The 14,915-nt window shown below is 31.9% G+C and overlaps 1 protein-coding gene across 1 annotated transcript in view; it reads left to right on the forward strand.

The window, feature by feature from the left end:
* GNA13 (G protein subunit alpha 13) overlaps positions 1-7,000 on the forward strand; it is a 59,726-nt gene extending 52,726 nt beyond the window's left edge. The window contains exon 4 of the mRNA XM_031965686.1: positions 3,000-7,000. Coding sequence (XP_031821546.1) covers positions 3,000-3,572 — 573 coding nt within the window. The 3' untranslated portion in view covers positions 3,573-7,000. The remainder of the gene's footprint in view (positions 1-2,999) is intronic.
* Positions 7,001-14,915: the final 7,915 nt, after the last annotated feature.

Consider the following 14,915-nt stretch of genomic DNA (forward strand, 5'->3'; position numbering starts at 1 on the left):
ACTTTTTTGAATAAAAATACTTTCAGGAGCATTGGTTTTTCTTTTCTTTTTAGATGGCTTTTGATATATTTCCCAATGTGTTCAAGAGAGGTCTACTCTTAGAGAATACTGTTAATCTGGTCCCATCACCTGGCTCTATTTGCTGATGGTTAAAGAGAGCACAATTCTTTATACATAATAAGTGCTTATTATTTTTGTTGAATGAACAAACAAGAAAATTGTATTTTCTTTCCTGGTAATAATTGTAGTGATTTTGCAATCATTGTCATAGAAATTTGTTCTATAACAATAAAAAAGTGACAAATGAAATGCTTTATAAATAGTTTTTCCAGGACCTACACAAGGATAATAAAATCCTGTCATCACAAATCTTTTATAGAAACCTGTAATAGAATAAGCACAAGCAATATGTTCATTTGTTTCTGGTGTACCTCTTTCTGCTCAGTACCATGTAGGGATCCAAAAGTACAGAATAAGATAAAGTTTTTGTTTTTAAAGAATTTATAATCTGTAAACTAAACTAATATATTGAGTGCTTACTTATAATTGCTAATGTTAGTTCAATAACAGGAGTTCAGAGAAAGGATGGTTTAAGCTAGAACAGTTAACCCATGTGTGAAATTGGATTTTGGATGTGAAAGACATTTAAGATTTACTTAGATGAAGGGGAGAGGAGTAAAAGAAGATACATGGAGGGGGACATTTTTATGCTATTTGGAGCTGACCTGTCTCACAGTGTGTAGAGATTGTATTAAGGAATTACAGGAGTTTGTGTGTTTAAAAAATAATAATAATTTTTAGTGTCCTAAAGTAAGTGAAATCATAATGTACATATTTGCTATTGCCCTTTTTTGGTATATCAGTAGAAATCAACTTCGGGTCAAGGTAGGAAAAAATAAATATTTTTATTTAGGGCTTCATGAATAAGTGTATAAAAAATGGGCACTGTTATAAGAAATATAATTGGAAGATAGATTAGAGAGTAAAAAAAATTTTAAATTTTGCCTTCATTAAGTAAAAGGAAACTTTCGGTTATAGGTATTTGAACAAGGAATGTAATAGGAAAATTGACATTGATTTCAGAATAAATATGAATATAAGAGTAGAGACAAGACCAGTATCCATATCTGAATAGATAAAGGATTCAGGAAGATACTAATGGAAATGGAAAGATGAATGCAGAAGAATTTCAAGGGAAAAAAAAAAGAAAAGAGTGAAAAATAATTGTTATATAGTTGTAGCAACCATAAGATGTGTATAAATGAAAAAAAAAATGATTTAAGCTTTATATGTGTTTGGGTGAAAAAAAAATTTTTTTTTTTCTTTTGGAATGTTTAGTTGGAGAAATTGCACTCATTCAAACAAATGGTCAGTAGTTGGATATAATAGAGTATTCCTGATAAATTTGCTTGAAGTAGTTTCTCCAGGCCCTTTGTTTCTATTGCTTTTTCACAGAATTTCCCTAGTACTTAGTTACAGTCCTTACAACATGATTTTACCACTCAATATAATAATTATCTTGAAGTATCTTATTGTTTCACTACTAGTCTTATCTAACCAAATAGATCCTGCTGTCTGAATTCAGGAATCATTTTGTACTAATCTTAGCTTCACAGTGCTGTGCAAGTACTAGATGCTTGAAAAGTAATTTTTATTTAGTCATTAATAATTAAGGTAGCTCCTCTAGATTATTGCAACAGGATACTATGAAAAAATGTGGAAACTGATTTGATTTTGAAAACTTAATATTTAAATTTATTTCTAAAAATTAATTTTATTTGTTTTGGCATGTCCATGATTCTTGCATAAGTACAGATAATTATAAAGTTGACCATTTAGTCAACTCTCTAGTCATTTCAGTGGGATAATTAATCTTATAACAATGATCTAAGTAATCATGGTGGTGTAATATTTGAAAAAAGAATTTTTAAAAAGATGGTGAGGAATAGGAATGATAAACTCTAGTTATGATTTTTACAAACTAATTAGTATCTCTGTTCAAAAGCACAGCATTAGAATGATGTACTCTAATTCTAGAAAAATACTATTACTAAAGAATGAACCTGTTAAATGACATAAATAAATGTACTAATGGAGTAGTTTAGTTTGCTGCCTGCCCTTCATTAATATTTTAAGAGAATTTACTATGAAAGAGGTTGAAAAACAAAAATAGGAAATGCTTAAAAAAATGTTTGACTAATTGTGTTACAGGAAGTCAGATCTGTACATAGGCAGAGTATGGGCTTATCCTTTTAGAGCTCTCCCACAAGCAGCTACTCATTCTAGCTACCAGAGTACTAGAAAGTACTATTAAATTTTAATCCTGTGCTATTCCAGCATAAGTTTAGAAGTATAATGACAGCTCACATTTATATAGAACTTTTAGGTTTAGAAAACACCTCTCTTATGAAAACTCCAAAGAAGGGGCATTCTTGTGACAGCAGCACTGGATTATTACTGAGGCTAACATTCAGCAAGAATTAATTTTAGTCTATTATTTTCACCAACCTATACTAGACACTATAGAGGAAGAGAGAAAAGTAGAAAATGAACAGAGTGAATGTGTTTCAAGAAAGGAATGATTATTTATTAGCTTGGCATACGTAATACATTTGTAGAAGCACACTAAAGGTGAAATTGGATAGATAAATATAGTAATTGAAGAAGTATTTAGAAAGTTTGGCTGAAGAGTTAGTAAAAAGAAACAAATTAAATTATTGTACAAGGAGTAGTATTAATGAAAAACAGTATCCTTGCTTAGTGAAATAAATAATACTAAATGAAATTTATGGTGTTTCATTTTATCAGAATATCTACCGTCATGCTTTTGAATATTTTTAAAATGTTAGAATTTAATTATAATAATAAAGTTTAGTGTTAACAGGTTTTTAAAATATTTTATTTGGATATTTGTTCAGTAGACCAGTTAATAAGCATATCAGGAATCTTAGTAGTTGCTCCTGCATTTTAAAATGATAAATATAATTTTTCTCCTCTAGGATTACATTCCATCACAGCAAGATATTCTGCTTGCACGAAGACCCACGAAAGGCATTCATGAGTACGACTTTGAAATTAAAAATGTTCCTTTCAAAATGGTTGATGTGGGTGGTCAGAGATCAGAAAGGAAACGTTGGTTTGAATGCTTCGACAGTGTAACATCAATACTTTTCCTTGTCTCTTCAAGTGAATTTGACCAGGTGCTTATGGAAGATCGACTGACAAATCGCCTTACGGAATCTCTGAACATTTTTGAAACAATAGTTAACAACCGAGTTTTCAGCAATGTCTCTATAATTCTCTTTTTAAATAAGACAGACCTGCTTGAGGAAAAAGTGCAAATTGTGAGCATCAAAGACTATTTCATAGAATTTGAAGGGAATCCCCACTGCTTAACAGACGTCCAAACTTTCCTGGTGAATTGTTTCCGTAACAAACGCCGGGACCAGCAGCAGAAGCCTTTATATCATCATTTCACCACTGCTATTAACACAGAAAATATTCGACTTGTTTTTCGTGATGTGAAGGATACCATCCTTCATGACAACCTCAAACAGCTTATGCTACAGTGATGTGCAAAAGACTTTATTTTAATGCCCTTCTATGTTTGTTTGTTTTCTGGGATTTTTTTTTTTGTTGTTGTTGTTGTTGTCTATTTTTATAAATAGCAGTTTACAACAGGACTACAAAACCTTAATCCTGTGTTAAACTTTTTGAAAACCGTAGTCTGTCTTTCATGGACTTTGGTTTGTGGCTGAAAGCTGCTGAATACCACATTATTGCCAACTTCTGCTCAGATTCATACTTTGAATCTTTTCCACTATAGCTTCAAGTTAAATCAAATTGTAATTCTGTAGCAGACCTCAGTTAAATTTATTTCAGTCTCTTTCCACTTTTCCAGTCTGAATTGTTATTTCTGTAGCAGCTGTTACCTTATAGGTATATGGTTAAGATTATTCAGTTCTAAAAAAACAAATAAGGTGTCTTTTTTTGCCTCGCACTCGGTAGTGTCTTACTTAGCTTGCAGAGGCTAGCAAGGGCTGTTGGAAAAGATTTGATCCAAGGGATGGCATTCCATGGGCTTATCACAGATTTGGCCTTACTGTTTTTTAATTAATACACAACTATTGGGTTATACATTTTTAAAAAATGTGTGCTTTTTGAAAGTGATGTTCTTAATATTTTAAAGTTTACATAAGCGTTTCTGATTTGATGCTAATCAAAGAGTATTCACAGATGGTACAAGAAAAGCCAATAAGTCAGCATGCCCCAAGTAATATTTTGGTCAAAATAGATCGTGAAATGTAACTTAACTCTTCTTTGTTCCTATTTAATGATGATATATGAATAATGTACCATGTGCTGAATATTCTGGCAATAGTAGTAAATCAAAGCTGCTTGCAACTTAAGTGACATGACTTTTAAAATAAAATCTTTTCAGAATTCTTTTATTTGTTTAACTCTCAGACTTTTAAATCCTGTCTCAGATGATTACTCTTTTTTTAAAAATGCAACTGCAACATCACAGATATCATTCTTTTGCTATTTTGATCATTTCAATAATTTCAGTCTTTGAGGCATTTTTGTATCTGTTTGAAACTTCATTTCCCCTTCAAATTCAGCAAATCATTAGATAGGGTTATTAATAATTTTTGGCATATCTCACCAAAACACAACACTTATTAGTTGTATAATTTCTATTTATGAAATACATTATTTTTACGTGCATTTTAAATGATAAGCCATATGCTTTTAAGAAGTTAAATTTTTTATAACTCAAACACCTACATTTGATTAAATTAAACTTGACTCCCCACTGCTTCCTTTTAAAATCATTATGTTTGAAGTATATTCCTACTAAACAGCTTCATAATTACAAATGCACTCATTATTAAGATGATCAGAATGATTGTGGTTGCAATAACAGAAATACTGTATTTTAGGTTATATGTAGTCTTAGAACTTGGATTTTAGAAAAAGATGCACAATACTTAATCAAAGCTTTTCTCCTTCTTAAAATTGTGATTAAGACTGTGACATAGATCACTTGACTGTAGCTGACTCTTCTCAGGTATTTTATTGGTTAAAATTTCCTTGAATGTGTGATCAAAACTATGTATCATCAAGTCTTTCAGGGGCTGAATTCACTAAACCAACTGGCTTAAGTTTTAAACTTCATAGTGAGCTATCTCTAAACCAGGATTTTTCTTGACATTCTTGTTAAAGTAGATTTCCTTTGACTTCAGGTCCCATTACCATCATTTTAGAATTATTACCTTTCAGTATTTCAGCATGGTGTAATGCATGAGCATTCAAAACATGTACTCTCCAGATGGCCCCTAAGGTCCCTTCTAGCTCTAGATCTATGCTCTTCCATCATAATGCGACTGTATAGCAGATTTCCATGCATGTCTAAAGTTTTCCCACATCTAATGCTTCTGCCAAAATGAACTTTGTTTTAAAATCCACAGGATTAGAATTATTTCACTGGTGAATATCAGTAAATATATTCATGTTGGGCTCTTCAACAAATTATTATATAAATCCAATTTATCAAATGGTCAAAACAAAGCATTAACTTTACTGAAGACTAATATGTTTTTATATATTAAAAAAAGTTTTGTCTTTCTAAATCATATTTAAAGTATGTTATTGGAGCCATAAATATTTGCTTAAAAAGATAAGATTACTGAAATTTACCTATTTAAAGCAATCTGCATTTTTTTTTGGAGTGCCATTTAATAATACTTACTATAAAATAATCTTGGTAATGAAGTGTTTATTTCTGCAAATTGAAATGGTGATTTTATTTTTTTTGGTGACATTTTTTTAACATTTGTTAATAGTTATAATGGAACTATAAGTCCAAACTTTAGATCACATATCCACATATCTTAAAATTAAAGGAAGGAGTCTTAATATTTGGAGCACTGAACTTATTTTTGAAATACCACTATGTAAGGAAGAAAATAGTAAAACTTGGGACAGGATAAATGAAGTTGCTTGGGTTTTATTTATTTTTTAAAATGTGTCAAAATAATTTTTTTTCACCCAGTCATTTGAAAAAAAGTCAAGTTAAATGTATTGTGCCTTAGAACATGTGATTTTGTAAGCCTTTTCGGGGGGAGAGGGGAGGTAAGGAATACTTAGTTACATTATGTGATGTTTACTGACTTAGTGGTTGTAAGCCTGAATGCTTTTAAATTTAAATATCAAGAAATGTCACTAAGTGTTTTAATGGCTTTGGAGAAATATATTTCACACAATGTTGCTATTTAAGCTAAACAATATAAAAAAATTGGGCCTCAGTTTTACTATATGTTTTTTTTTTCTTTAAGTTTACTAAGGACATAAATCTAAGGTGTTATTTTTGTGCCAATCAGTAGTATGATTCCATGATGCCATTTGATCATTTGATTCATCATTCATCAAAATTGAGCCAAACATTTAAAATTTTGGTGTATTTGATTCAGTTGTGGAAATGATTTCTTTTTTAGCTGCCTGGAAAATATTTTCAATCAAAAATTGGGGAGGGAAACAGAGAAGAAGGGAGGAAGTTTTGGGGGGAATATAAGTTTTTTTTTTTATTGAATTAATTTTATATAAATTTTCTACTATTTGATCTTCTACAGTAAATTTTCTTAACAGACTTTCAGTTTGGGCAAGTATTTTGAAGTAGACATTAAAATTATATTTCTAAAAATCAGTACTGGGAATGATTGGGCATTATATCAGTTTATAGTCATATAATTTTTTGTAGGATTAGAAAGTTTGGCAAACCAAGACTTTGCATGTTCAAATTATTAATTTTTTGGAGAAATTTATTTTAGCATTAATATACATAGTTTTTTTCTCAGTATTTATGTGGAATAAATTTACCAAGTTATTATATTCTTCCATATGTTGAAATTTAAGTCGTTATTTGGAAAATCTTCAAATTATTATTTTAATAAGGTAATACATTTGGATTGAGCCAGAAATAAAGAAATTTTAATTTTAATTTAAGTTCCTTCAATTGCAGATTTTATAGCACGTATTCTTTGTATATACAAATAAGATTAACTATCAGTGTTAACTCTGAATTTCTGGAGTCCATAAAATCATACTTATTTAGCCTATACAAAAAAAGTGGTGACAAAAGCCCTCTTAAAAAAATTTTTAGGCCACATTTTTTTTTGGAGAATCTTTTTTTAAAAAAACATAAATATCTTTGTTGTTGAAAATTATTTTGTTGTTTTACTTTTCAAAAAAATACTGGGTCAGCCTTGTTTTCTTTTTCCATTCAATATTTGCAATGTACCCTTGAAATAGATCTTTTATGCTGCTTGATTTTTTTTTAATATTAATTCCTTAAAAAAGAAATTTATTACCTGTAGCAGGATACATAGATTGGTTACATGGTATATATAGTGAGCATTAAGGGAGTATATTATTAATGGTTTACATCAAGGAACAGATAATCCATGGACTAACCAGAAATAAATATTTAATAACAGTTTGTAATAAAGTTCCATTATGTTATGGTACGATGTCAGAGCTTAATAGACTTACAATAGAGGTGGAAATATAATAATAAAGCTGAGGATCTTGTTTAACAATTTGAACTTTAACTAGATGTATTTTCCAAGTACCATCAAGTAGATATTAGACTTGGCATTTTAAGTAATAACATCATTTGAGGTACATTTTACAGACCACTATATTTCAGTCTCTTCACATATACTTGAATGTAATTATCATTTTCAAGAGAGTTCACTTTTGTGATGTTCAAGTTTAATCATTTGGTTCCAAATACCACTACTGCTCATATACCAAAATTTATTTCTTATAAGTCTTAGATTCAAACAATGCTTTTTGAGGTTGTAGAAAATTTTCATAATTTAGACTATTTTGCCACTGATTGTGTTGCTAAAAATTTTCAATCAATAAAAATTAGACATCTACTTTGTGCCAGGCACTAGACAGATAAGTCAAAGGATAAGACCGATGGACCGATGGTGAGACTTTAATCCAATAAGGACATTACGAAATAGTTACAACTTATACCTGATTTTGGCATTTTACATTACAGGATTGTTGCCGAGATACTGCTTTAAATCTGTGAAAAAGTTTCTTGCCCTTAAAGCAATGTTGTAATGAGCATGCACCAATCAGCAACTATCCTTATTTAATGGTACCAGAAAAAAAAAAAAAAGTTGGTTCAGTTCTTGGAAAATGATGCAACATTGCTGCAAATTAATATTTACTATATGTTTGCCTTTTACTTGAAAACAGGTAACTAAATTGCAAAATATTTTAAATGGCTTTTCTGTATTCTACAATGGTAAGAGCTTAGTTACCATAAGAAGCCTTGTCTAAAAATATATTTTGTAACAACCGTAATAGATACTGTATCAAATAAAAAATGATTTGTATTAGCTCTATATAAAAGTATTTGTGGCTTGGGACTTTTTATACATAAAACTTTTATAAACTTTCCAGGGACTAAGTATCATCTGATATTGTAAATTTTACCATCTATACTTTAGTTTGATTGGCAATAAATTATTTCTAGAAGAGGTCTAAAAGAGAAAACATTTGATTTTATAAGGTGATTGAATTGCTAGTATAGTAAAGCTTTTTACTTTTGTACATACTTTGCAGACATTTGCTTTTTGCTATTAATATTTGCATTGTAAAAATTACTGACATTTAATAAACACATTTATAAACCATTCAGTACCATTGTTATTTGAAGCAATAGCTTGGGCATTAAAAAGTACAAAAACCTTAAGTTTAATGGCTAAAACGCGTAGATGCTATTAAATGATTAAGCCTCAAATATGTTAACATTTTTAATTTTTCCCCTAGCCCATTAAAAATTATAAAATAGACCACATAAAGGCCTCCAGCCATTTGTTTTAATCAACCAGTACTGCCACTACCAAAATCTTTGTTGAAGTTGGCCGTAGAATCTGATTCTTTCATGGAAATAGTATAAGGAACTTTTATTGAGGAGGAAAAAAGAAACTTTTAAGTTTAAAATAGAAAATATAGAGGACAAGCTATGCCAGGAAGTGGTGTAGTAGAGTGAATACTGAACTTTGAGGAGGACAAGTTCAATTCTGACTCGGATACATACTAGCTGTGTGACCTAAGAGAAGTAACTTTAACTATAGACTAAGTTTTCTTTTGTAAAATATGGGTGAGATTGCCCCTACTTCACAGCATTGTTAATAAGATGGAATGAGAATTATATATATAAAGCATTATGTTAGCCCCTGTTAATTATTTCATCATTATGGGGAACTGCTTCTGTGAAAACTCTGTACCTATGCAGATTAGAAATTCCTTAATATCTTAATAGGACACTTGCAAGTTAAGTGATTTGTCTGTGGTCAATATAGGTTGATTATAGATGATAATATAGGTTGAGTCAGGTCTTTCCAGGCTTTATCTAGCCACCTACTGCATTGGGATGATGCAGTAGAATCATCTCTTCTTACACTATTAAAAATGTATTAGAGGTTAATTTTTCTTTTTTCTTACAAATTGACTCATGTCATATTTTATATTTCTTTTGCAAAAATCTAGTTTGACAACATTTTTAAGGACTTATTTTCACTTAGTATTACCTCCTTGCTACTTCACCCCTACTTGAAACAGCTTTTCCTATTTGTCGAGTATGTTGTAAATAGAGATTATTTTTTTCCTAAGTGTGGGTTCCAAGTGTGTGTACTTTGAGGTCCCTTTAAACTCTGAGGTTCTCTTGATTCTTTTTCTTTCTATTGAATGCCTTCTACCATCTCTTCTCAAAATGAGAATGAAGCATTGGTCTTATTCATTGCTTTTAGAACTTTTCCCTATTTTTGGATTCTCCATGTTTGATCTGGCCATTTGCTCTAGCAAATTAGCACAGAGATTTAAGACTTCATGTGAACAAAATCAGTTTATAGGACCATCAACTGTATCTTTTAACCATAGTCAACTGTCTTTCAAATGCTTACCTCTGATGACAAGAATAATGGAAGATAGCAGACAACTTTCCACAGCCAGTCTTTCTGACCATGCAAAACATAAGCTGTAACATAGGTTAGTTCAACAGCCTTCTCTGTTTTTCTGGAGGTGATTAATACTTTGTTGGTTGCATTCAAAAGTTAGGCCATTTTCATATATTTCCTGGTTTAAAGTATTGATGTTTTTTTGTTTTGTTTTTCAGGAAGACTCATCTTTTAAGTAGATTTCTGTCTTCAAGGTCAGTGGTGTTGAATTTAAAATGATTTGAGTTTTTAACATCACCTTTTTGTTTATCTTCCAGATTTTGCTTCACTTGGGTATATTTGTGTTCCATATATTTTAATTACATACACTTCTTTCTTCCCCCCTCACCCCCCCAAGGCAATTGGGGTTAAGTGACTTGCTCAGAGTCACACAGCTAGGAAGTGCTAAGTGTCAGACTAGATTTGAACTCAGGTCTTTCTGACTTCAGGGCTGGTGCTCTATATACTAGGCAACCCACCTAGCTGCCCCCATGCACTTCTTTCTTAAAGAGATTCTCCTCTGTGGATTCATTTGGTTTTTCTTATGAATCATTCTGGAGTTTGTTTTTGTGTTCTTTTGAAATTTATTTGGGTAGTTTACCTCCTTTGTTATAATATTTATTGAGAACTTTCTCCTCTTTTTGAGGATATAATCATCTTGGTTTTAGAATTCTCCCTCTCTCAATTTATCTGCTAGACCTAAATTAAGACTTTTTTCCTTGAAATTTTGATATTTTCACCATTCTTTTCTAACTTTCCTCTCACTTTTTTTCCTATTCCTCCTCCCCTTCACCTTTGCTGGTGGTTACACCTCCCAAAATTGTATTGACAACCTACATCCCTAATATGAGTATCTTTGAGATCAGGTATAAGGAACTCCAGCTCTTGGTGCAAGGCCTGAGAAATCACTTGGATAATCATTCACAGGCTATGATGAGTTGAAAGCTAGATACAATAGCCTCTCACTGCTTACATTGTATAATTTGACAATTTTGTATAGTCCATGAATGATGCTATAAATATCCAAATGGAGAAAGTAATGAATTTGCCATCATATTAGTTATGTGACCCATTCTCTTAAATCACTTTTTCTTACCAGAAGTTGATTTCAGAGATCAACACCTTTTCTTTAATTTTTAATCTTGGAGAATGGCCTGCACCTAGAAATTAAGTGACTTGCCTGTGATTGTGCAGCTAGTATGTGAAAAGTAGATTTTAAACCCTTCTTCCAAACTCCTAAGCCAGTTCTATATCCTATACATCATGCTGTTACTCTACAGTATTAATATTTAAATATCAGAAATAAGCTGTTTAGTGCAGGAGAGCAGGTCACATGTTATTCAGAACTTCCTTAAGCTAAACAGTGCTAACTTAAGAGAAAGAAAAATCTTTGAAAAGTGTGATATGTAAACCCCAAACTGCCAACCTCCAACTTCAGTGGACTGATGTAGATTGTGTTGTAGTAAAAAGAATACTGGGTAAAGTCAGGAATTGGGTCTACATATGATTTTTTCTTGCTACATGAGACTGGGGACAATTTATCTAACCTCTCTAGGCTTCACTTTTCCTCAGTTCTAAAACAGAAACTTTGGAATAGGACAGTGAAAGATGCAAACATTGCGTTTTAGGAAACAAGCCCAAGGAGAACTACACAGGATCACATGACTAGTGAGTTTCAGAGATGGGATTTGTGCCCAGGTTCTCTTCAGGAAGCTTCTCTTCCATTATTTGTACAATTTCAATATTTTTTTAATAACTTTTTATTGCCAGAACCCATGCCAGGGTAATTTTTTTACAACATTATTTCTTGCACTCACTTCTGTTCCAATTTTTCCCTTCCCTCCCTCCACTCCCTCCCCCAGATGACAAGCAGTCCTATACATGTTAAAGAGGTTACAGTGTATCTTAGATACAATATATGTGTGCAAAACCGAACAGTTCTCTTGTTGCTCAGGGAGAATTGGATTCAGAAGGTATAAATAACTCGGGAGGAAAAACAAAAAATGCAGGCAGTTTACATTCATTTCCTAGTGTTCTTTCTTTGGGTGTAGCTGCTTCTTTCCATCCTTGATCAATAGAAACTGAGTTAGATCTTCTCTTTGTCGAAGAAATCCACTTCCATCAGAATACATCCTCATACAGTATCGTTGAGGTATATAATGATCTCCTGGTTCTGCTCATTTCACTCAGCATCAGTTCATTTAAGTCTCGCCAATCCTCTCTGTATTCATCCTGCTGGTCATTTCTTACAGAACAATAATATTCCATAATATTCATATACCACAATTTACTCAACCATTCTCCATTTGATGGGCATCCATTCATTTTCCAGCTTCTAGCCACTATAAACAGGGCTGCCACAAACATTTTGGCACATACAGGTGCCTTTCCCTTCTTTAGTCAATTTCAATATTCTTAAAGAGAATTTTTACAACTCCAAAGCTTATAACCAGTCTTACATTGATGCAGTTTCTTTGGGTTATAAATTAGAGCATCAGAGGATTTACATTGAGCTACTATCTCTTCCTTTATCTATAGCTCTGTGGTGTTCTGATCCTATGGAGATTAAAGACCATTTTTAAGTAACTCAGACAAATTGAAACATCTTCAGAAGACCTGGATGGGATTAAATATTTAAAAATAAATGTAATAATTATCCCCCCATATACAAATATAACATCTGGTATATCTTGACTAAAGTATTGTGTATTTGTCTAAGTGCCACCTATTTCTAATCATAAAACAGTGAATCCATTGGAAATTTGTAAATAAATCTCAGCTGGGCCCTCACTTCAGTAAGGTAAATATTCCTAATTAATTGCACATCCTCTTCCAGAGCAGCTCTTCCATCCTTCTGTAAACTACCCCCTGTACTCCTCTCTTCATAGCCAAGAACCTTAACTTTGCCAAAAATCCAGTGAAGCCTTTCTAATAAGCGCTTCATCTCACATAATTCAGATGTCAACTATCTTTTCCTTAACTTTGGTGAATTAGTTGGCTTTTGACTATGATCCCATTTGGAGTTTTCTTAGCAAAGATACTGAAGTAATATGCCATCCCTTTCTCCAGCTTGTTTTACACATGAGGAAATTGAGACAAAACATTTAAGTGACATGCCCAGAGTCACAGAGGTAGTGAGTGCCTGAGGTCAGATTTGAACTTATGAAAATACATGAATCTTCTTGATTCCAGGCCTTGCACTCTATTTACTGTGCTACTTACCTGCCTTTTCTTGCCAACGCCAACTATTTTATATTCATCTTAATCTCACCCCTTCTAAACTTATTTGCCAAATTGTCTTCACTATCCTCAGCTTTTCATCTCTATTTACTGATTCCTTCCCTGCTGCCTACAAATAAGCCCATGTTCCTCATCCTTTAAAAGAGAAAAAAAAGTCCTTAATAATAATAATAACTAACATTTATATAATACTTATCATATTTCATGTGTTGAGCACAGTGCTAAGTGCTCAGTGCTTTCAAAAACATCTTTTTTTTTTTATTTTTAATAGCTTTTTATTTACAAGTTATATGCATGGGTAATTTTACAGCATTGACAATTGCCAAACCTTTTGTTCCAGTTTTTCCTCTCCTTCCCCTCACCCCCTCCCCTAGGTGGCAGGATGACCAATACATGTTTAATATGTTAAAGTATAAATTAAATAGATAATAAGTATACATGTCCAAACCGTTATTTTGCTGTACAAAAAGAATAAGACTCTGAAATAGTGTACAATTAGCCTTCACAAACATCTCTTCATCCTCATGACAATTCTGCATAATACATACTGGCATTATCCCCATTTTACAGTTGAAGAAACTGAGGCAAATGAAGGTTAAGTGGCTTGCTCAGAATCTCACATAGTAAGTAGATCAGATTTGAAATCAGTTTGCTAAACCCAGCATTATATCCATGTCACTTAAGCTGTTGGTAACAACCTGCTAATTATCATATTTCTCCTCCCCTTTGTACCATCAAAGTAACTACTTAAGTGCCCCCCTTCTAAAACTGCAATCTTTTTTTGGAGGGTGCTATAACCTTCATGATATATATGTAGTGTTGCCAATTAAAACCCATTCCTTATGTGGGTAGGTTTTCAGAACTACTTGCCCTTCTTCACCTTCTAATGCCTCTGTGTCTATTCTTCCTCTACACCTCATTTGTGTACCATGATTACTTTTTTTTTTCTGTTAAGTTTAGGTTTGGTTGATAGAAAGTCCTGAAAATCTTCAAGATCATTGAAAGTCCGTTTTTTTTCTCATTCAAATTCATAGGTAATTTTGCTGGATATGACATTTTTGGCCACAGGCTTAATTCTTTTGATTGGCGGTAAATGTGATTCTAGGATCTACGGTCTTTTATTATAGCTGCTGCTAAGTCTTGTATAATTCTAATTGTAGTTCCAGCATATTTCTATTGCTTTTTTCTTATTTTCTACGAAATTTTATCTTTGCTCTGGGAGTTTCAAAATTTGGCAATAATATTCCTTTGTGTTTTCCACAAAGGATCTCTTTGAGGTGGTGATCAGTGAATTTTTTCTATTTCTACTTTCCCTTCATATTTTATCACTCCAAGACAATTTCCTTGGATTATTTCTTGCATTATTGTATCAAAGTTCTATTTTTTGTCACAATTTTCTAGCAGTTCAATTCTTATATTTTCTCTTTCAGATCTGTTCTCCAGATCTTTCTTTTTCTTATATACAGGTTTCATATTCTGTTCTATTTTCTCACTCTTTATAATCTGTTTTGTTATTTCTTGGTTTCTCATATCTTCACTGGATAACTCTTGCCCAATTCTAATTTTCAAAGATTTATTTTCATTTTTGAGACTTTGTAACTTCTTTTCTAGCTTAACTCTTTTTTTCATAATCTTGTTTTTCTTGGATGATAAATC

Source organism: Sarcophilus harrisii, chromosome 4, assembly GCF_902635505.1.
Source record: "Sarcophilus harrisii chromosome 4, mSarHar1.11, whole genome shotgun sequence".
NCBI lineage: Eukaryota > Metazoa > Chordata > Mammalia > Dasyuromorphia > Dasyuridae > Sarcophilus > Sarcophilus harrisii.